Raw genomic sequence first — 24525 nt, forward strand, 5'->3', positions numbered from 1 at the left:
TAAAGTTCACTTCCATAAACTGTCTGCATATTGGAGGTTTTCTCATGCTGAAACAGTTTTTCTTTCCCACTGTTGCCAAGTGCTTGCTCCAAGGGGGATGTTTGATTGTTGGGTCTTTACTTCACAACATAAAGCTTCCTGAGGCAACTGTTGTTGTGATTTGGTGGCATATAAATAGAATTGAACTGAACTACATGGAACACTGCATCTATTATAACAGCATGGCTTCGTAGTACAATAGTAAAAAAAGTGTTGAAATTGCCTGGCTGCAATGCAGATCTTTCACCAATTAAAGACAGCTGGCACAATGTGAAACAAGATGAACTATAAAAATGAAAACAAGAGAAGATGCTTCACGGCAGTAAACGTCCAGTGAGACATGTTGCTGCCATCATGGTACATTTCCTCACTTTAAACTCTGATTTTATTCTGTTTTGAATAAACGATGCCTTTATTGCTAATCACTACATTCTGTTTTACACACCGCCCCAATGCTTTCAGAAAGGACGGACCGTACATCTTATTTAAACCAAAACAAACACAAACACACAAAACAAGGATCTTTATTTAAGTCATAGAACAGAGGGCAACATAAGAATGGTTTTACATCGCGCGTTCTCTAGTATGTGACCACGATCCAGGGCAGCCTCGGCCCATCAGTGAGCGAATCGCTCACTGATGGGCTCACTGACTAGAGTCAGTAAATCATAAAGATAAAACTGTATAAAAATAAACCACAGCGCAGAGGCTACACTAAAATAAGAAATGTTTGACGTACACGTGTGCTGTTGTGCTTGCCAATAATAAAATAACCATACACATAAAGGAATTTCACCTCTTTGACTTGCCTTTACTCACATCTTTAGTCCCTTTTAGGAATGACAGTGAAATGATGTACCGGAAAATCAGATTAGAAACATATTGTTGAAAAAAGTAATAGTATGAGAAACAAAATACATAATAGACATTTGTTTTTCTAAAATATGGCTCTGCATTAAAAAATATTTAAATGACATAACACGTTGGTCAGTGAAACCTGATCATCACAGCCCTCACAAGTCCAACACTGAACTCTGTGAACACAAACATGGATTTACAGACAGCTCAAGTGGTTACAAATGTTACAGTACGGCATGTGCAACAAGGTCACAACGTTACTGCTGAGCTCTGGGTTAGTGTCAGACCGTGGGGACATCCGCCTGCTTTTAGTGCACATATCCAGTTCATCACAAAGATTCAAATAATATACAGACAAAAATAAAAGTGCTATAGTGATAAAGCAAAATCAAAACATCAAAAGCAACATTCAGTCATGAAGCCATTCGGGAATCCTCAGTAGATGACATTTCATTTTGGAAGTTTGTGTCCTGTGCGTCAAACTGCGAGAAAAACAATCAGCAACGCACTGAAGCCACTGCTGCTTTTAGATGATTAGAGTGAGACGGACATGCTAGTTTGAATTTATTATAAGATGCAGATCTTCCTTCTGTCTAAGAGCTGTTCAGTTGGTTTCCCCCTCAAACCACACGAAGATCTCTCCCGTTTAAAGGGGGCTCTTCCTTCTTACCATTGCTGCTGCTGACTGCTGGGGTTCTCCCTCTAGTACTGTAGGGTCTTTGAGTTTTTCTTTCTTTTTAGTATCAACTCTTTAACCAGTGGAGACACGTTGGAAGCTCAGCAAAACAAAAGACAAATTAAGATGATACAATGTTCACCAAATGTACTGACGACAGGGTTAATGGTGCATTCTCACTGGATAAACAAGCTGCTTCATGTTTATATATGACAGAAAAATCCTTGCCGTCACTTCTAGAGTTAAATATTTGTAGGAAGGTGGACGTGCATGGACCTGTTCCTCCTCTGGGAACACATAATGTCCTTGAGAATTATCGGAATACTAGTGAGAATCTCGCATTAACGTGTGTAATGCTTTTAATGCTATCAATCATTCTGCAGCTGTTTCATCAGATGGCAGGATGACTCTCTGCGGCTCACAGCTTGAATGCACAGCAAGTGTTCTTGAATAATCAGCATCGATATCTGTGGTTTATGGTTTATTGTGTGTGTGTGTGTGTGTGTGTGTGTGTGTGTGTTAGCACACTGGAGGTTGGACTGAAGAAGACCAAAAAGACTGCAGTGATTGACAGCTGAAAGGTTTCGTTACCTGGATAACGACGCCCCCTACTGTACAGAGGATGTATGTGCATGTGTGTGTGTCAGAACGCTATCAGGGATGGAGGAGGTTTGAGGGGAGGCAGCTGGGTCAAATGGTGATGTAGTGCTGTCGCAGTTTGGCCATCAGGAACTCGTGGGTTAAATTGTGTCGTGTGATTATTCCCACAATCTAAAAAAAAAAAAAAAAAAGAGTTGAGTTGGTGAGGACAACATAACACAACAACTCTGTGGCTTCCTCACACGTTTACTAGAGGCATGAAAGCCCAAATCACTTACTTCTCCAACAGCATTAACCACGGGTAAGTGTCGCAGGCCCATAGTCCTGAAGAGGTTAAACACCTGGGAGATGCGGGCATTGGGTGAAACAGTGTAGGGACACGGGTTCATGTAGGGGGTGACATCCTGGGTACACAGAAAGGACGGCCTGTTAATGAATCTGAGTTTTCTGCTTGATTATTTTCTGTCTCAGTCGGGTAAATCGAACGTACCACTATCATGCGAGGGCTGAGCAGGGTGAGGTCGAGGTCATGGATGTCAGGGTAGCGTGGGTAATCTTCAGTCATCTCTGCATACGACAACCTAGGCTGATTGGTGCTCTGCGTCAGAGGGTACAGAGAAACTGCTCGTATAAGAAAAAGTCATCTCATTTATTATCTACACATGTGTGTCAATGACTGACCGACTGGTTCTCGGCGTAGCACACCCCTCGTATGAGCAGGTTAACCAGCTGGGAGCGAAGGATGAGACCGTGAAAGGTTAGCGGCCTGAAGCGCTCCTCCATGGTCCACTCCTCACTGGGAGACTGGTCTGGGTACAGGTTAGGGTAGGGAGCATGCCTGCAGCACAGAAATCACAGGAGTGCCAGATTTATTTGCAGTTATTATGCACCACAAAGAAAACACAGACAGAATGAAAGGCAGTGTTACAAATACTTGTAGTTACTATGTGCACTGACAGCATCAGGAGTAAATTCAAAAACTTGTGGTAAATATTAGCAGTTCAACTCATTATACTACGCCATTCGACATCAGCTTCTCTGGTCATTTGTCATCTGTCTGGAGCAGGGGTGGGAACTCCAGGACTTGAGGGCCGGTGTCCTGCAGGTTTTGGGTATCACCCTGGTTCAACACACCTGAATCAAATGTTCAGTTCATTACCAGGCCTCTGGAGAACTTCAGGACATGTTGAGGAGGTAATTTAGCCATTTAACCCTCTCAAGGCAGGCGTTGCAGATTTGCAACAGTTAAAAGCTAACAACCTGATTACCCCACATACATATTTTATGAGGTTTTTTTTTACTCAGAAGTACCACTGCAGGTATTCTTTTGTGCATTAGCAACAAAAACTTAATTTGAGCCTGAGAGGGTTAAATCAGCTGACACATCTAAAACCTGCAGGACAGCGGCCCCTGGAGTTCCCACCCCTGCTCCTGAGCGCTGCTTCTGGGTCCCCTTGGTTATACTGCCTCCTCTTGGTCTAAAGAATTATTTCGGACAAACTTCAAAAAACAAAAAACAAACCTCTGACACTGATGATGACAAGAGATTGTAATCAAATCTGTAACATTCAAACTTCTCTGAATTTTAAATCTTTCCTCTCAAGGGGTGGCTGTAGCTGTAGCTCAGCGGGTCATCTCCTAATCGGGAGGTGGTTTGATTCCCTGGCTGCACCAGTCTGCATGACAAATACATACCTTGGGCAAGATGCTAAGCCTGACCAACTCCGGTATAAATGTTTGTGTTTTCGGTCCATTTACCAAATACAAAACCTTAAATAATTAGGCCCCATTTTATCCAGGTTTCAGCTTTCAAGCCCCTCGTCTGTGGATCTCCCAGTTTTTATTTGGGACACAGACACTGTCTGTACTTTTAAGATTAGTCTAAAAACGTTCCTTTTTCATAAAACACATAGTTAGGGCTGGATCAGGTGACCCTGAACTCTGTTATTGCTATGCTACACTAGGCCGAGTGCTCGTCAGTCAGCTGTCTAATTACTTCTGGCCCTCTGAAACTATAAATGTCTAAGTATTAATAGTTACTGCCGTATTGTTATCAGACATCCTGAATTAGAGCTTGATGTCTGCACTTTAATCACAACTTGATTGTTTGATTTAAAATCCACTGAGATCAAATTTAGAGGTAAAACTTCAGAGACTGTCTGGATGTGTTTATCTGGCCTACCTCCTCTCTAACATCTGCTGCAGCAGGTCTTCTCCCTCTTCTGAAGGTTCGACTGCAGCACTTTGCTCATCGCAAACATTCCTCAGCTCGCTCGATGGGTACGACTTCATGGACTGGCAGCGCCGTCGCTGTTCGCCCGCACGTGACACAACACTGGATTTCTACATGTAACAGTCAAGGGTTAGAAGAAAACACAGCCTTCAAAAACCACAACAATGATTTCATCCAAAAATAAAGAAACATGAAATTCTTAAATAATTATCTGCACATCAACATATTGCAAAGCTTTGCTCACTACAGAGCCAAACCTATGGGCTCGCACTTTCAAACCCACTGATTCTCCCTGGAGACAAAAATACAAGCTCGGTAGCTGATGTTACTTTGGTTTTTATACTTTATTTAGCTCAGTAACATTTCCTGCTGCCTCTAGGTTTTGTTAAACACTACTTCAACACAGACCATCGAAATGATAGAACCAGTGACAGAAAACTCGATCATCACAGTCTGACCTGTTAGGAAGCACAAACCGTATGAATCCATTTGATCTGCTTCACAAGTGACAACAAGTGCACTGCAGACACACTCAGGCTGCACATACATATGTGGAGACCACCGGTGGCTCCCCGTTCTCTTCATGTTCACACTTTCATTTGCACCCAAGCAGATGAAACTGATGCATGTTGGTTTCTGCTTCCTTACTGGACAGACTGATACACCAAAGGTTTACACTGTGAGGATCAATTTGCATGAATGACACGGCAAAATAGAGCTGACCAAATCAATCATAGTTTCTACTGTTTAATTCTTAATCTTGGAAGGGAAACAAATCCACATTCTTTTCAGAATTATACAAATTACTGACTGCTGTAAAAGTCTGCATGCTCTTTGTTAAATCGATGACGTGTCTGTATCAAAACTATATTATGGGACGAGCAATGAGGAATTAGAAAAAACGAAGAAAAAAGCAGAAGCAACCTGAAGGACATTGCTGGAGGGGCTACAGTGTCACTAAAGAAATGTTTCAAAGTCACTGCTGCCCCTGGTGGGGGGAGCCTTAATCACCTCCATTTGGACGGGAAGCTTGAGCTCTGTAAAAGAGCAGGACATACCTTGAAGTGGATATTGTTGCTGATCAGGATGTTGCCCTTCATGAAATCCCTCTCATTCTGACGGTTTTCAGTAACTACGGGGAAGGCATGGTAGACCGTGGTGCGCAGAATGCTGACTAGAGACTGGACTCGGGTGTGGGGGTACACGTAAGTCAAGTTGGTCTCCATGATATCACTGGCTGTCAGCCTTGAAGAAATGAGAGATAAAGACAACCTGAGTCCACAGGAAGAGCGACCATGCTCGAATCACACAGTTTGGGTTTTTAACCTCACCCTCACACTGCAGGCTTATAATAATAATAATAATAATAATAATAATAATGGATACTTTATTGATCCCCATGGGGAAATTACTTGTTTTTCTCTGCATTTGACCCATTCACTCTGTGAAGCAGTGGGCAGCCCACTAAGCAGGCGCCCGGGGAGCAGTGTGTAGGGACGGTACCTTGCTCAGGGGTACCTCAGGGTAGCCGTTAAGTGGATTCGAACCGCCGACCTTCCGATCATGGGGCGACCACTTTACCTACTGAGCTATCCCTGCCCCTATCATGGGGTTCCTAGAATCTGTAAAGGCAGAAAACAAGACAGAGCCTCTCATGCTAATGCTGAGACTGACAGCTTTGTCTTTTTGATGAAGTGCATCGAGGAAGCTTTGACACTGCTTCAGCCTTTCACCAAAATGGACTAAATTCATTTTTCACCTACATTTTTTTCAACTATTTGCAAAAATCTCAAGCATCTAAACCGTTTGAGGCGTGTATTCACCGATGAAAGGCAACATCAAATCCCCTGACAGATCAGCTCTGCAATATAAAGTCTTGTCATAAACCACCTCATTTTTCAATTTCCACCTTAACCCTTCAGCTGCCCACCATGGTGGAGGGGTTTGTGTGCTCCAGTGATGCTAGGTTGAGGAGGCTCGTTTTGTACCCTCCCCGGGACAGGATTACTGGGGCCACACCCTCGAGTCAGGCCTGGGGAGGTAGCTCGATGGAGAGTGCCTGGTGGGTGGGCTTTAGCCCATGGGGTTTGGCCGGACTCAGCCCGTCTCTCTTCTGTAGACCCACCACCTGCAGGAGGCGCCATAAAGGTCCGAGCATTGTGTCTCGGGGTCTCAGGGTGTGTTACGCCCCTCTGCAGTCCCTAATCTCTTTGCAGTGACAGTGCAAGAGTGTTCAGCTGTTGCTAATTGACCACACCTGTGGATAAAGGCATACCTGAGGCAGGCTTTCAGGGAGGATCACTAGTCTTTGCCTTGGTGGTGCCAGCTACTTTAGCCAACTTGCCATGTAATTTTAGAAAAAACTATTCTTGTTGAAATTCTGGTGTTCGTCTCCATATTTATGTTGCGGCTTTCAAGCCGGGTCATAACAGGGTGTTTTTCACAAGTGAGAAGAGAGGCAGATTAACACATGGGTTGATGCTGCGTCTACAGTACCGATTCGTCTTGGTAAATAAAGAGCGAAGCATAAAAGTAAAGCTTTTCTGATCGATTTACATCCCTACATGACCTGTGGTCACAAGCTCTGGGTAGCGATCGAAAGAATGAGATTGTGGTTCCCGCAGATAAGCTGGAGCTCTGGGCATTCTTGCTTTTAGGGTGCTAGCTCCACAATCCGGCCCCAGACGAGCATTGAATGGAACAATGAAGTATCAGACCTGTGCTTTGTGTAAGCAAGTAAGTAAGTAAAACTTTATTTATATAGCACCTTTCTAGACCTTTCTTGTGCTTCACACAAGGATAACAAAGCATAAAACAAACAGACAACAGTTAGCAAAATGCAATTCTAAAAAGTGTGATTTAGTTGTTTTTTGAAAGAAGCTACTGAGTCCAGAGATCTTATGCTCAGTGGGACAGAGTTCCACAGTCTGGGAGCCACAGTGGCAAAAGCTGTCTCCCTTAGTTCTCAGCTTTGTATGATGAATGACAAGAAGACCCTGATCACATGACCTCAGAGACCTGCTAGGAACATAAGGCTGTAGAAGTTCAATGATGTAGGCAACAGAAGAAAAAAAACGAATAGATACTTGAGGTTGGCAGCTGCATTGATCTGGAGAGTTGAACTGCTCTGGGCTAAGGAGGGATACCAACGCCTACTGACAATGCTGACAACACAGTTCATCCACCACAAGGGCCAACTGTCCTTTTTTGTTGCCAACAACAATTCTTACCTGTCCATCTCTACCTCAGTCTCCCACTCGAGCAGAGGCACTCCTCTCAGCTGGATGTGTATATCATAGATGCCCTTGTTGAAGAAATCACCAGTCCACTTGGCAACCTGACAGTCAACACAAAAGAATTTGCACATGAACTCAGGTCACAGTGGCGAACAGTGCAAAGTGCAAAAACACATGGTTGTGTACCATTAGCGTAATCATGATGGGCAGCCCGTATGTGATTTCATTGGTGGATTCAATGAGGATGACAGTGAGGCTGATGGTCATTCTGACCACACCTCCAAGGAAGGCAGCAGCTCCAATGAGAGCAAAGGTTCCTGAGTAGATGTCCATTCCCAGTTTCCTAACAGAGGACAGACTCATTAAGAACCAGTATAACCACTATGAGAGAATGTGACAACTGAAAGTGTTACGACTCAGTTTGCTTTGTTTTTACTCTGATAAGGTCGATAATGTCTGTTCATTTTGTTCAGTCTTTTCTATCATGTAAGCTGCAGGTGGCAGCTTGTTGGAGATTGGATGCACCACCTTTTAATTGATACCCATCCAGACCAGTTTGGCTCCACCTTCTTCCTGACTCCCAGACAGATTGTGTCGTGTTTCTGAATCAAGAAATGTCTGAATCTAGAAGAGCTGGATTAGCAGCTTTGTATGTACTGTCAGTTCTCTACAAATAGCCCAGGTAAACACATTTCTCCTGTTTCTGTTAGCGAAGGATGTAAGAGTCCTGCATTGCTTTTGTTTATTTTTGGGGTAATTCCCCTGAGAACACTGTGAGTTTCAGCTGTACCCACCCTGACCTTTTGTAAGTGGAAAATACACCAAAATGTTTGGAGTGCAAATCTTGCCGCAGCACTGGGAGTGAGGAACAAGGAGTTACTTCTATGGTATTCTCTGGCTGTCTTAGGCTGGGGTGTAATATAAAGTGTAGGGGCACCAACTAACTGGAAGCTGGGCGGTTTGATACCTAAATATCACACCTGCTAAATATCCTTGGGCCATACACTAACCCCAAGGTGCTCTCTGGTGCATCCACCCATAGATGTGAATGTTAGGCTACGTTCACACTGCAGGTCTTAATGCTCAATTCCGATTTTTTGATCAAATCCGATTTTTTTTTCTCTGCTTGTTCACACTACAAATAAAATGTGACAGCAAACGCGCTCTAGTGTGAACGGTTCACGGCCCTCAAAGCGGCCGCATGCGCAAAAGAAGACGTCACAGACAACGCGCTCTGTTTACGGAAGTAAAAATGGCGGCTACAGAGTGAGTAGGTGTTGTTGCAGCAGTCTATCAATTTCTGCACAGTCGTAACCGACAGAATTTTGACAAATTAATTAGAGAAAGAAGGACACTGAGAAAACAGAGAGCCGTGCTTTAACAATGGCCGCCATGCTTTCTCGTTTGTCTTCTCCGGCGCTGATAATTGGCATCTGTCTTGTGTCAGTGACGTAAAAGACGGATATAATGCGACATGACCATTCAAACAGCAGTCGCTTTCTAAAACATCAGATATGTATCGGATTCAGTACCACATATGAAAGTGACCCAGATTGGATTTGAAATATCGGATTTGTGCTGTTCACATTGTCATACCATGATCGGATATGGGTCGCATAGGGTCAAAAAAGTCAGATTTGATGTGCTTTCACCTGCAGTGTGAACGTAGCCTTAGATAGAAAACACTTGAGCAGAAAAAAGTGCTTGTATCAACAGTGACTGCTCTCAGTTCAGCTCAACACAAGGCTGTGACAGAGAAAAAGTGAGAAAAAGCATATTCTAATTAGTTCTTACACTTTGAGCACGTTGGCAACCAAGCGTCCAAAAGCTGCCCCACACAGCAGTGAGGGGACAAAAAGGCCACTGGGGACAGACACACCATATGTCCAACAGGCCAGCAGGAAGTATAAGAAGAAGAACACTGACAGAGTCACAGGGCTGAAGGTACCTGAGGGGGAGAGTTAGAAACCAGTTTATTGATAGAATTGAACTTGATTTTTGAAAAATGGCCTAAAATGCCACTTCACTGTACGGGGTACATGAGTAATGCATGGAATGAATCATGTGTGAACTCATCTAACCATCCTGATGGAAGAGCTGGTGGATGGCTGCCTCCTGTGGGTTGAAGAACAGTGTTGCCATGTCATTGTAGGTCTTGTTTGAGCAGAAGAACTGTCGAATGGTTGAGTTGATGTCCTCACTGCCAGCCAGCTAAAAAACATACGTCACAGGTTAACATGGTCACATAGTGAGGCTCTATTTTTCACCGGAGCTCCAGTATCCAGAGTCGTACGTAGTGAGGAGGTAAAATTATTAACAAGATGATCGACCTCTGTTGGACTAGCGTTCAGGTAGCTGCTCTGCTCTGTGTTGGTACAGGGCATTGAAGATGATAACAGTGGGTGGATTATATTCTTAAACTTAGTCACAGCACTTTCAGAAAGACATCTACTGTGATAAAGTCTACTCTCCACTGCTGTGTAATCAATTATTGTAAATGTAAATGTTATCAGGAAATGATCAGACAGGAGAGGGTTTTCAGGAAACACTGTTAAATGTTCAGTTTCTATGCCATATGTTAACACAAGATGTGGAGTGTGGTTAAAGTGGTGGGTGGGTTCTTTTACATTTTGACAGAAGCCAACTGAGTCTAATAACAGATGAAATGCTGTGTTGTCATTTTTAATATATCGTTCTGTCATAAATCAGCACATTTTTAGGAGATGTTCTGCTTGACCACCTGATTTGTATAAAACTTTTATGATTTAAAGTTTAAACATATAAATAAAAAATTAATAAGCTTATATATCATTCAGACATCATCACTGATTAAAATGTGAAGTTTAATACTGTATGGGTCTTTACCAGACAGCTTGAAATAATTTCCATATTTTAGTGGGCCAATACTCATATTTTGTGATGCATCTGTGCCAAATTGCAGATCCTCATTTATTTTAATGGTAGAAACACTTGTAGTCCAAGAAAGGTCGTAGGTCGTACACAGGGAGCAGGCAGGAAAACCTCGGGATCCCGCTTCTATGGACTTATAGTCACTCACTCACATGTACTCAGCCTCTCCACCGGCACTGATCTACAAGTTCTCGGTACTTTGGATGTTTGCATTTGTTTGCTTCTTCCAGCACGATCCTCACAGGGAACTGTAAGCTTAACTACAAGGACTCTTTCAGGGAGAAATAGCTGTAAGTACCATATCTGGCCTCAATGAGGTTGGTGTCATATGGTTTGGGAACTTCTCTTGATGCGTGTGTGAGTCTCAGTCTAAAGCTGAAAAGGCCGTCTGATGGTTTGAGGCTTCTCTCTAGCCAACAGCAAGCAGCTGTGCTGGGGGTGGCATCAGCTCAGGAGGTAGAGCAGGTCACCTACTAATCAGAGGTTTGATCCCTGTCTGCATGCCAAATATCCTGGGCCAAGATACTCTCTGATGAATGTGTGAGACTTTTGGATAGAAAGCACTTACATGCTCCAGCACAGTAGACCAGTGCCACAAGAACCAGTCCATTTACCATGTTGGCCAATGAATTGAAGATGGTATTCACGGTACATGTTCATAAATATTTAAGTAAATATTTGAGCAGAAAATATTCTGAAACTTTGATGATTACAGATGGAATGAAAAAGGAAAACATATTGAACTAAAGTATTTTCTGTTAGCAAAGCATCTGAAAACTCAAGAATCCTGCTCTGTTTGAATAGGACAGTCTTATTTTTGTGGTACAACTTTTCATATTTGCTCAATCCAGCAAGAACATTGAAATGTAAAGTAAATTTAACTATGCACCATTAAGACGTCAGTACAATATTAAATAAAAACTGTCATGTAGTTTAATGCTAACTTTGCAAGACTTCTTGAATTAGTTTTGATATTTTAATTAGCCAGTGTCTTTTTGATACATCGGCCCCAGATTACAGATCCTGGTTCATTTTAATGGTAAGAAAGGCTCATGGAAATGTCAGGCTTTTGTCATTAATAGTTTCTGAATTATTCCCATTCAAATGGTGTGACAGATTTCAATCTGAGGAAAAAAAAGGCCTGAAAGTGGGCTGACAGATTGTTTTTCACACAAATATATCTTAAAGAGTATTTGAAGCTAAAATATCACAGTAATCATAACATACGTTTAACGTTTAGACCAGTGAAAACACACCTGTGGTGTTTTTGTTGAGTAATGCAAAGATTATTAAAATTCTTACCGTGGTGTTGTGAGCTGTGGGAGTGGACAGGTCACGACATTCACCCAGCATGGAAGCCGCAAAAATCACAATTGTTGTCACCATGGTAACCAGCAGACTCTCTAAAACTCTGGAACATTAGAACAATCGTTTATTATCCTCTGGTTAACAAAGTTAGGCACATATTTAACGACAGTTTGCACCTTTATAAAAAGAAACACAATTACAGTAACTGATTGGAAAATTATCAATTAAAAGGAGCGCCTCGTTAATTTATTCAGCAGAATACATCATCTTTCTCTCAGTGCGCAGATTTTAGGGAAGAATCTATTTAAACAAATGATAGAAAACTGGGACGGGAGCTCATTCATTACTAACAGTGCTGTTTGTAAAGGAGACGAATCTCGTTTGAGTCTGACATATCTGTGCCAGCTTCTACTGAGAACAGAAATGTATTTTCCAGTGGAAAATGTGGATGTATCACAGCTTTGAGGGCAGTGTCACTCTAACCACTGTGGCAGTGAAACAACAGTGAAATCTTTGGTCCAAATGTTTACAGACCCGTTCTGCATGTTCCTGGTCCTGATACATAACATGGATCACCAGAAGGAGTTTCTAAACACAACTCAGTTACTTTCCATAATGAACAGAGCGGTTTGTGACTTTCCAGTAGGGCTGGGCCATATCATACCGTTCACGGTAATACCGGTATAATATTGGGCTACGATAAGAAAAAGAAATACCGCAATAGAATATGGGTAAAACGTACGGAGCCCCGCAGGGGACATGGGAGAAAAAAAAATTACGATGGACTTTTGTGAGATCTCACAAAACAAACTCGGGATCTCGCAAAAGTTTTGCGAGATCTTGCAAAAGTTTTAGCTGCATTCTTTGGCCTTCAACCTCCCGTTAGCGTCGAGACCTACTACAGCCGGGAGGAACACCGCACATCGTGCCTCGACCTCCCGGTCGGCTTCGAGCCGGCATCCGAAGAATGTGGCTAAAACTTTTGCGAGATCTCGCAAAAGTCCGTCTTAATTTTTTTTTCTCCCATGTCCCCTGCGGGGCTCCGTAAAAACGTGCATGCGCAGTGCCTTTGTTTTCATACGCACATGGCGGAAAAAGCATGGCGGCGACGGAGAATGTGAAGGGCAAAAGCGGATCGTTAAATGAAACGGATGAACCAGAATTGGTTTTAAAAAATGCTGCAACTCCAGTGGTGTAGAACTGGTTTAGATTTCGTCCATCAGATACACAACAAAGCACTATTTTTGGTAGCGCATGCTAGCGGGCCGTCGTTATTACCTTTTTTGGAAAATACGGCACACTTAAAATCAATCCTTTGATTTTTCTGAAAATCAACAGTGCCCCTTATAATCCCGTGTGTCTTATGTATGAACTCTGGTTGTGTTTACTGACCTCGAAACGATTTTATGTGGCACACGGTGCTCGAAAATCTGTCAAATGTTTTACTACGACTTTGCTAAGCTACGAAGCCGCACCGCTTGATGGATTGTCGGAGCATTACGACTATCGTAGGCAGGAGCCTCGCAGAGTGATACGCACTGCGCTTCAACATAATATTACTGTATTGTGTGTGTATAACCTCTTTCTAAGTTTTGTGGATATTATACATGGTTATGCTGAGGCTATATCGGCCAGTTTCCACTGGAAATGCCTTTTGGTTAAACTGTCAGCAAGGAATTTGCATTTGCACTGTTAATTTTTATATAACTTTAATGCACATAAAAACAGCTGCTTGTTTAAGTGAAAATACATTGATGGGTTTTTTTGCACTAATAAAGTTGTGGAGTTGTAAAGTATTTTGTCTCACATCAATTATATCATCAGTTATATCGTTATCGCAAATTTTCAAATGTATATATCGTGATAAATATTTTTGGTCATATCGCCCTGCTCTACTTTCCAGGTTTTTGTATATGTTACCATGGAGATCATTGTACTGGTACTTATAAAGCACTTTTCTAGTCTTACTGACCATGTGACCAAGTGCTTCAGACGATATATTATCTTGTCCTCTTTACATCTAATCATACATTCATACAGAGTTTTATTCGATCCACTTACTGATGCATGGTCAAATTAGACTGAACAATGACTCTATTACACATGCTGCATGGACTGTGAGAGAAAACTGGAATACCTGGAGAGGAACCGTGCAGGCACACAGGGAACAGTGTGTGTGCGCCACACAGGTCTCGTATCTAGGCTTTATGGCCCATTCTAGGCTTCCTTGTTTGTTTCTCTACAGATGTCAGTATGTGAGACTTCTTCCATTCCTTTGCATGCAGCTTTATACTCCATGCAACAAAATGACAGTGGTATGCTTATTTATGCTATGATGTAACACAGGAACGTTCAGGTAATATTCTGGGTGTTGACCAACCACACATCTACCAGCTTGTTATACACAGATTTCAGGAATTTACTGAGGAATTGTTTGTAATAAAGCCTTTGCCTTTCTAACGTTTGTCCTGCTCTGAACGTTCCCTGTTATGTTTGTTCCAACTGTGAACAGCAGCTTGGCTCTGAGATAACATTATTATTGTCGGGTCTGCCTTACAATATAAAGCAGCTTGAGACTCTTGTTGTGATTTGGTGCTATATAAATAAAATTGAATTGTAGATGCTGTTCACACATTTATGCATTATCAGTTGATCACTTTAAAAACCTTTCACTTCAGTTCATGTTTGTCTTACACCAAACTGCTCGCGTCCTAGTGTCACAGTCTGATGAACATGAAAAGCACAGATGGGATCAAAGATGGTCAAACAGTTCACCTGATAAACTTGGCCTTAGGATGAATGTGTCTTATGCGATACTTGGCCAGGTTCTTGTTCATGCAGTTAAAGAGCGCCCCCAGAAGGCCGCCCACCACACCCATCAGGACAAAGAAGGCAAGATCCACAGCTGTCCACAGGTGGCAGTTCTTGTCTCCATCTGGACACTGGTCAGCAAGAGGAATAAAACCATAATAATATTTACATCAGGCTGATATTTAGGGATGGGTATCGTTTAGGTTTTATCCGATACCGGTGCCAAACCGGTGCGTTTGAAACGGTGCCGGTGCTTAAACGGTGCTTAAAGAATGGTCCAAAAACCTCTCATGTTCAGCTGTTTTTTGTAAAAAGATAACAATGTTAGCCTTTTCTGCAGCTATGGGGCATATATGGTATCACTCTTGGCTGGAAGCAGTGCTTAAACAATGGAAAAAACACAAACTTTGTCCTAAACCTCTCATGTTTAACTGTTTTCCACTTTTTCTTTGGTCATTTTAGCCTTATTGGCCAGGGTGAAGGGAGTATCTGCCATCAAACAAGAAGACAGCTGCATGTAACTACGACGGTGTTTGCTAGTTCACCTTACATGCATTCATGTAATAACGTGGTTAGCCTACTCAACGTAAATTACACACGAACAACATTAAGCTACTCACGCAGAGAAGAACGGCTGCTGCTGCATCATCATCCTCATCATTTCTGCTACACTGACCCGTGTTTTTGGGGGATGTTGCTAAATCCGGGTCCGATAACAGGCAACCCACCCGCAGTAGATGTGCTTGGTGTGAGGTCTCGCAGCAAGCTATCAAATACGGTGCATTTCTCGGCTTTAAAAAAACCCCGCTATGCGTCACCAGGTGTTTCATCGGATTTGAGGTGTTACCTCTTTTGACAGTATCACAGTATCACTTTAAAGCTCTTGTTGCTGCTGAGTTTGCATCTTTTGCTGTGAAGTACAGCCAGACTTTTGACCGCTTTGCCTTGGGCATTTTTAATCTGTAGCTCTGCTCTAACAGAACGTACGTACCTGGCCCCGCCTACTATCCTCGGAAACGTAAAACGATTGGCTAGAATCTAAAGTGTATCACAGCTCAGGAAAAAAAAAGCACCGAAATAAAGCACCGAAATGTGCGCTGCTTTTCGGTCTGGTTACTACCGTTTATGTCAGAACCGGTGCCATCATGTGGGTACAGAAGGAAAAGTCAAAACTGGAAGCAAACGAATCACCAAGCTTCTTTTTCCAAGTTTTTTTCTACAAAGTCTAATCTTTGCAAAGTGTTGCAACATCTCCCTCTGTAGAATCTGTCAATCTCTGCACATCTATACTGACACATCATTAAAATTGGGCTAAAGACCTGCGAAATCCGACACTCGCGTCTTCAACACAGCTGCCAGGTTACATAAATTGAGTGGTGCATGACCTGCAGATCTTTAGTCATGTCAGCAGCTGTCACATCAGTTCAACATCAACTTTGTTATCGAGTACTGGAAAGCTCTGCACAGCGGGTATTAACTGGGTCGGTTGCAAGAGATATCACAGACAGGAAGAGGCAGTAACGATGATGTGAGGAGCAGATATGAGGTGAGATGGTGGAACAGTTGGGCTAATGGTGACCCCACAGACTCTGTTTTTTAAATCCATATGTAAACATGTCAGAACAGATTAGTTGAGATTCAGATGTTTTAACTTCATTTGTGTCAGTTTTATTTACATATCACCTACTCACAAAAACAGGTGCCTCAAGGCACTTTATACGGTAAGGTAAAGCCCTACAATCCAACAATCGTGAGCCCCTGTGAACAGCATTTGGCGACAAGAAAAACTCCCTTTTTAAAGGAAGAAACCACATAAAAAAGTACCATATGGTAAAGTTTAGTCACCCCAGATCAGTGTTTCCCTACCCACAGGGTTGGCATGTTGCTTTTGGAGCCGTCCTCAAAATCAAATCAATGAGTCAATCAATACAATGAGTCACTGTGTAGACCTAAAGTCTGTTATTTCAGCATCATACTTTATATAAAAAATAAAATACTATATATAATCTTTGAAGATACATTTTGTACCACATGGAATAACAAGATAAGAAACTCTTAACCTTGAACTCTCCAAAGTTCAGGAGGCCAGGCAGCTGGAAGGAGCCCCACTTGCTGAAGTTGATTCCCGAACGGAAGAAGTTGAGAGTAAAAGTGGCCGACATGGAACAGAAGAGCTAAAACAGTAGATAGACAAGAGGAACATTTAATCACACTCATTGGTCAGTAAAGGTCAGAGAGATTGGATGGTGCACTGTGTCCTGGTCTACCTGGCTATATCTATAAAGCAGATGGATTGTTGTTGCAAATAAGGGAAAAATGACAGGATCAAATTTCATGTACTTTTATCCTCTTGGTGTACTTCTGATCCAAAGCAAACATTAATCTGTCGTGCAAACTTTCAGCTTTAGGTCAAAACCATCAACTGTTTAGGTTTAAAGACGTTTTTGCACATTTTCAGAGCTCAATTTTACAATTGACTGACGAGCAAGTAAAGCTTGTTCTCTTGTTATTTGATGACAAATGAAGCAGGTAAAATAGAAATAGAAGAATAGAATGAATTTTTATTTTATAGCATTTCAGTGTAACTCCTAAATATGATATCGAAAGAGGTATCCGTGCATCTTTATCAAAGAAATTGTGGTGAAGTAACTATAAAGGGTGACCTACCACTTTCCATGTAAGGGCTTGGTTCCAGAATGACGAGCCCTCCTCCAGACTGAAGAGGGTGCCACCGATTGGCGCACCAAAGGCAGCAGCTACTCCAGCAGCAGCACCAGCTGACACAAAGTCTCGCTTGTCCCTAAAGAACAGGTAAGAAAACTGTCAGTCACATGTCACACATGCTACACTGCTAGGAGGCAGTAACAGTGTTTGTGCCAAAAAGTTGGAACATTGTGTAAACTACAAATTACAAGAAAATTCGTTGCTTTGGAGATTATTCAAACTCTTTGAACAACTAAAAATAGACTTTGTATAGTACAGAGAGAGAGCTGGTCGATAATATTGGAGAGTCTCTGTTATACCAGAGTAGGGATAATCTTTAAGAGAGGACACATAAATAATGCGAAGGTGAAGACAGCGTCATACAGGATCATGAGCCTGAAGCTGGAAATTAAAGGGGTGGTGTTGAATGCTGTTTTATTTAGTGCCAAATCACAAAAACAGTTGCTTCAAAGCATTTTATATTGTACAGTAAAGAAAGTATAATAACGCAACACTCAGAAGATCCCCTGTGAGCAAGCACTTGGCCTCCTGTTAAGTTTTTCCTGTTTAACAGGAAGAAACCTCCAGCAGAACCAGGCTCAGGGAGGGGCAGCGACCAGCTGGGGGTGAAGGGAAGGAGACAGGGCCCAAGACGAGCAGGGGAAAAGAGTCAAAGCTTAGTAGTAACTAATGATTACATGCAAAGTGGTTTGCATAAACAAACTGAGAGTGAAAAGAGGTGAGTGAAGAAGTCAGAAGAGAAAGATGAGGAAATAGTCAAAGAAAATGTGGCCTAGGCAGAAAGATGAACAAAGCAGCCGGGAGCACAGGCGAGGTTAGGATGTGGATGCGAGGCTGGATGATAACGAAGGACAAAAGGACTTGTACTGATTGTCTACAAAGAGAAAATGAGCTGGAAAGGAAAGGATGCACAGCAGGTTAGTGTGGTTAACAATAACAACTGAAATCTACTAACAAGTGGAGAGAGTGTGTTGAGAAGATGGTAGGAGTGCTGTGAGGGGCTCAGGAATGAAGAGAGAGGACGGATGGAGCAAAGTCAGTGAATCAGGAACTGCAGAGGATTAGTAAGGAGGACAAGAGTGCAGCTGTGAATTCACACCATGCTCTGTATTAGAAATCATTCCCATGTTTCATCTTATCCAGATTATTAATCCCTTGTTCTTTTTTCTCAACAGACTCTCCTTGAATGAAGCTGTGTCGGTCAGCTTCTTCCAACGATGCGTCCACTGCTCCACGCCTCCTGCAGCTGAGCCACGGACCACAATCTGCAAGTTCGTCACTTACAAGGCTTCTAAGTAAACTTATGTCACACCCTTGCAAAAGCAGTTATACTGGCTCCCAGTCAGTGTCAGGGTCCAGTTTAAGAGTCTGGTTTAACTTTGGGCAATTATGCAGCACAGATCAGTAAAGATTTACATCTGTAGGTCCCCAGCAGGTCCCTGAGGTTTTCAGGATATCAAGGTCTGCTGTGTATCACACAGCACTGAGCAAATCCTAGTATTCTGTTTTTATTTACATTTACACCATATTCCAACTTTAGTTTGACTCAGGATCGTTACTGTCACATACCTGTCGCTGCGGAAGTAGGGAAAGTCAAATTTGATCTTCCTGAAAGTAATGCTCTGAAACTGATGGAGAGAGAAAAGGTCTGATATCCACAAGTACGACCAGACAAATCACAAGAATAACACCAGTGCTATTTTTAGTGTCCAAAATGTTTCACAAAACAACAACAACAACTAGAACTAAGCAAACTAGAATAAGCTTTGGGGTACTTGAGGAAGGCCGGCTCCCACGATGGCTCCACTGTGGATCATTGGACCTTCCTTCCCCACAAAGAGACCTGAGCACACAGAGTCAGTCCATCAGCCTTCTGACCCTGGCTCATCATTCATCATCAACATCATTTTGCTCTAAAGTTAGCAGAAGCTGACACTGCTTGACTCAAAGTATAAAACCTCATTAGTGATCTTGTTTTGCCTTAGTTAACCTAAAACACCACCGGGAGCACAAAGATATTTCTTCTATGTTTGCTCCCAATTCTGCACCTCCCATATGAAGTCATTATGATCACAACACAAAATATTCCAATAAAGTGCTTTGCTGTCAGAGTACAGGACTGCCTGTGGTGTCTGCAGGTTACAAAAGTAGATGCTTAACAAGTATCACGCAGGGAATACCGCAGGGCATCTGTGACGTCCATATTTTACACAACTTTCAGAAACAAGCCCAAGAACATGAAAACTCTACACAGAGTCTACCCTGCGCCTCCAGGAAGGAAACAACAGTAGTAGCCAGGGAGGAGGAGGAGGAGGTTGTGTGTGTGCATCTACCCTGGGTTGTTGATAATATTATTATTGGGTAAATGGTAAATGGCCTGTATTTATATAGCGCTTTACTAGTCCCTAAGGACCCCAAAGCGCTTTACATATCCAGTCATCCACCCATTCACACACACATTCACACACTGGTGATGGCAAGCTACATTGTAGCCACAGCCACCCTGGGGCGCACTGACAGAGGCGAGGCTGCCGGACACTGGCGCCACCGGGCCCTCTGACCACCACCAGTAGGCAACGGGTGAAGTGTCTTGCCCAAGGACACAACGACCGAGACTGTCCGAGCCGGGGCTCGAACCGGCAACCTTCCGATTACAAGGCGAACTCCCAACTCTTGAGCCACGATCGCCCCGTACAGTAAATGTCAGGGAGTCAAACGCACTTTACCTCCAGCTACACTGAACAGGACTCCAGCAGCCTTGCAGAGAAAAGTTCGTAGTCGAACAATTCCAGGAATCTTCACTCCGTTCAAGTAACTTTTGATTTCTGGAATCCCTGATCCTGCAGCCACAGGCTGAAAACACGATACTGCAGGTCAGTGTGTAATCTACTATCACAAACATACCAGAATGAAACAACATGCTACAACCAGTTAACAAACTTGGACAGGTAGAGATGCAGGTAGACAGGTCTCAAATGCAAGGACCGCAGAATTTGCACACTTTAACTGTTAAAGCAGGAGTTCTTTCCTGAGTTTGTCAGCTGCAGCTGAGATGTTTACCTCGATGAGGACGAGTACACTGGCAATGAAGACGAAGGTCATGTTGAACGCCAGGAGCTCCAGCAAGGACAAAGACAGACAGCCTTTGTCACTGCACTTCTCTATAGCTGGAGGCTTCAGTTAAAGTAGAATCACCACATCAACAAACAAAGTGTGGTTACACACAGTAACACTCTTTAGATGAAGAGTCAGGCAGTAAATAGAAACCATATGACAGATACTAGCGAAGGGATCAAACCCAGGCATGAAAACACACACATACAACACAGGATGAACCAAACATTACTTCACACTATTATTACAGCATCTGCATCATATGAACGCACTCTGAATTCTTTCTAGAACAAAAAGATAGACCTGACATTTGTTTGGACCAACTCTGGACAATGTTCAAACAAACACAAAAGAAAAAGGGCATAAAAATGCGCACCTGCTGTCAGCAATCTCTGAAGGAAATAATGCAATATTTTGTGCAACTTTACAAACGCTCTCCTTCTGTGCGAGGATCTTCTAAGGCACAACATTTCTGCCCAATATTTAGCTGCTTTGGTATCTGCCCATCCTCCACGTACAGAGTCATGTTAAAGGATACAATCACCAACCACAGTAAACTTTAGTTTGTTGAAGAGGCGTACGAAAAAATCCACAAACAGGCCCAGCTGAAAGAGAGCAACGTTTCTTATTGAGCAGCTGAAATCCAGCAAAACAAAAAGAAGACCCAGAATGCACCTTACCAGGCCCACTGTGACCCCGATCGCAAACACCATCATCCAATGCACCGCCTCATATTTTTTGGCTTTCTGTTGGCAGACAAGAAAATAAAAAACAGTTTTTTTCTCTCATATATAAGAGACTAAAAAGAGTCTAAAAACATTTCTGCGTTGGATGAATAATACACACACGTTCCCAGTCGCACAGTTTGTGCTTTATTCTGTGGTTTTAGTGAGAGTTCACAAGCTCCACATACTAAATGTATTCCCCCAGCATTGAATCTATACAGGATTAAAAATGCTGTAAATAAAAGTGATGGAGACGTGGAACAGAACCTCCCTGTCACCAGGCTGTGTTCAGCATAAGCTACTATAGTGGTTTAGCAGGTAAAAAGAGAGCCACTGTAGTGATACAGAAAACCCCTCTAACTTTAGCTAACCATGCTAATCGTGCTTCGTAGTACAGCCCGCAGGACTTTCAATGATCTGTATACAAATGCTGCCATCTGTATATGCCTCATACATCGAATGTAGGGCCGAAGAATAAAGCTTGGTGACAATGACGTAGCTCTAGAACGTTTGCAGGTATGGTGGCGTAACAGTGGCACTCCAGGGCAGTCGCATCAATATCTCTATGACTGGATAAATGGAAACGTAACGCTGACAAATAATTCACAGTAATTCTTCAGAGTCTTCATTGATATTCTTGTGGCCATGTGTAGCAGTACTGTCTGACAGTATCCTAACGGCCCTGCTGCTTTCATCCCTGACCTCCTCCCAGCTGTAGGTGAGTGCTGTTCTCTGCTGTGTTTCCTAATTCCTGGAACACTGTTATTATCACTGCAGTGACCGTGACATGTTACAGAAACTTTGATTAAATGGAGGCTAAAAGATCGTGATGCTGTCTAAGTTTAAATCCATCAACGATCCACGTGACTTCTAGATTCAAACTACTGTTACAGTCATATTTCTTTGGATTTTGAGATCTGCCCCAATAAAGTGGACAGATCCCACGTGACCTGTTCTAACATAACACTGCATAGAAAATGTTTCCTTAATCTGATAATGAATCATTCACAACTTTTAGAAAATAGGAAACATTTTTAAAAGGAGGTTTGTTCAAATTAATATTAAAATATTTGAGCTAGCTCAATATTTATAATAGAGTGGTTTCTGTGTGTCTGTGCAATCAAATATGAAAAGCTGATTAGTAACACTGATCAAGATTAAAAACACAGAGCTTTGTGGAACATCAACTTTAATACAGATCACATACAGTTTAACAGATCAGCTGCTGGCACAAGTCCTACTATCAGTGATCTCATCATGTGATGTAAAACAATAAACGTGCATCGGTGACAGCCTTTGCACAGGCGTCATCCACACAGGAGCAGATGACACATTTAACCTGTCTTACCTTGTTGTCCATCCCCTCCAGGACCTCCACATAAGGCTCACTGATGCAGCGGTCATAATCCAAGCTCTGTGGACACAAAACACTGTGTGACTATTTCCTGCCTCACACATCGATTGTGTCCAGTACTGAAAAAAATTAATCTGCTCTGGCATTTCTGCTCTAAACACATAATATAATATCTCTTTGAAGGCTTTCTCCAGCAAGTCTCACCTCATAGTCTTTCCTGGGTAGAATCTGTTCCTCGTCTGGGATTTCCCCAAGGATTGTCTGGGGGGTAAACAAACAAACACACAAACAAACAAATAACAATAATAATTATGTATGTATTTACATATACACACAAAGATATTTGACCACAAATTAAGCTTCCTACTAAAAGTTCAGCTAAATGTGTGCGCCTGCATGTTGGAAAAAATAATAAATAACAAATAAATAGAGGAAATAAACAAAGAAATGAGTGTGGAATTAGTACTTGACTCCTGCACCACCATCCAAAGCATCCAACACTGGACACACTTAGTTCCTGTAGGAAGTGATGCTCAGACTTATGGTTTAAAACCAGCGAGAAGCAACAGTTTGTTCACAGATTCTTAGACATGGAATATGTTTTATATGTGCAACATGTGAAGCTGTGCCTCAGTGAAACCACAAAATGAAGACATAAGCAGCACTGTTGCTGGAATTTGCATATATTAAACTGTCAATACAGAAAATCAATGAAAGTTTTTATATTTGGTTGTAATCTGATCTAAATCTGTTTTACATTGTGGAACTAGAACAGTTACAGTTGGAAGGTAATTGTCTCCACAGTAGGTCTCCTAGTCCATCAATAAACTCCATTTACTCTGCTGTGGTTACAAACTACAGCGATTAGTAACCTTTACTTTTTAAATGTATGTAGTTGAAAGTTTCAGAGCTTTCATGTCAAGCTGTCCCGTTAGAATTACACAGCTTTACTTAAGAGCAGCGTTCAATTCAATGCACAAACTCCAGGTTACATGTTTAACTAACGCAAATAAAGCCGGGCTATGTCCATACTGCCTTCGCAGTATACTTCTCGGAGGTCCTGTAAGACTACGCCTTTGCTTGGTGTAATCACAACATTCAAAATGTGGGGAAATAAATAGAAAGAGGTTATTTTCCACGCGACAAACACGCCGCATTGCACAATAGCTTCCCACACCTACTGAAAGATTAAAACCATATGAAATGAGGCAGAGATTAAATTGATTAAAATAAGAAGATTGCTTAATCTGAGGAAATTATAAATGGAGTTTGGTCCACGGACTATATCGTCACACGGAAAAACGGGAAGCTCTCTCTTCTGTAAGCAGCAATATTACAGCTGACTTAACGACTATACATTCATAATGTGCATTAATAAGTATTCCTCGCTTTCCTGCAAAAGAACCAAGACAAGAGAACATAGTGAGCAGCGGGGTGGAGCAGCTCAGCCAGAATAAAGCGCTTAGAATAGCTCAGAGGAAATCCTAAGAACCCCAAAGTAAACACAACATAAGCAGATGATGCTTCCTGTGCTTGTTATCACGTCTTTCTTTACCAGCTCTTCTGGGGTCCGTGTCTCTCCCTCTCTACAACAACACTGGCAACAAAAACATCTTCCACAGCACGCCATTTTCGTTGTTGTGTCATGCTGTATTCAGGGGCTGTCATAAAAAGTAAAGGTTGTTTTAGACGACTTTGAAAATACAGTAGAATAAACAATGTAAAACAAAGAACGGAGAAAATAACCGAACATATCTGAATATAGCTGAATTCTAACGTTTTACATTTTTAAAATGTATTCATAACAAATAACGTTCCAAGTAAGTTTGAGTTGCGGATTTCCGATGACAAGTAAACGCAACAACGCAAGTCTCGCGTGAGGACAATGTTGCGTTTGCTTCCCGTAGAAAATTAGAAAGTGACAGTTCCTCTTAAAG

General features: G+C 42.2%; 1 protein-coding gene across 1 annotated transcript; it reads right to left on the reverse strand.

The window, feature by feature from the left end:
- Window positions 1–547: 547 nt before the first annotated feature.
- clcn6 (Cl-/H+ antiporter 6) lies at window positions 548–24348 on the reverse strand. The gene is made up of 23 exons (XM_085443173.1): window positions 24144–24348; window positions 22793–22849; window positions 22583–22648; window positions 21190–21255; window positions 21048–21114; window positions 20456–20562; window positions 20122–20248; window positions 19171–19238; window positions 18965–19023; window positions 17339–17471; window positions 16732–16845; window positions 14636–14802; window positions 11855–11963; window positions 9724–9853; window positions 9437–9590; window positions 7829–7985; window positions 7637–7743; window positions 5465–5651; window positions 4356–4516; window positions 2855–3011; window positions 2664–2771; window positions 2452–2577; window positions 548–2344 (listed from the first exon to the last, which is right to left on the reverse strand). The coding sequence occupies exons 1-23, from the start codon at window positions 24216–24218 to the stop codon at window positions 2264–2266; spliced, it is 2583 nt and encodes an 860-aa protein (XP_085299299.1). The 5' UTR covers window positions 24219–24348; the 3' UTR covers window positions 548–2263.
- Between the last annotated feature and the right edge of the window lie 177 nt (window positions 24349–24525).

This window comes from Copadichromis virginalis, linkage group LG20 (assembly GCF_057382275.1).
Source record: "Copadichromis virginalis isolate Kocher_CV1m ecotype Utaka linkage group LG20, C_Virginalis_male_GT1.1, whole genome shotgun sequence".
Taxonomy (NCBI): Eukaryota; Metazoa; Chordata; class Actinopteri; order Cichliformes; family Cichlidae; genus Copadichromis; species Copadichromis virginalis.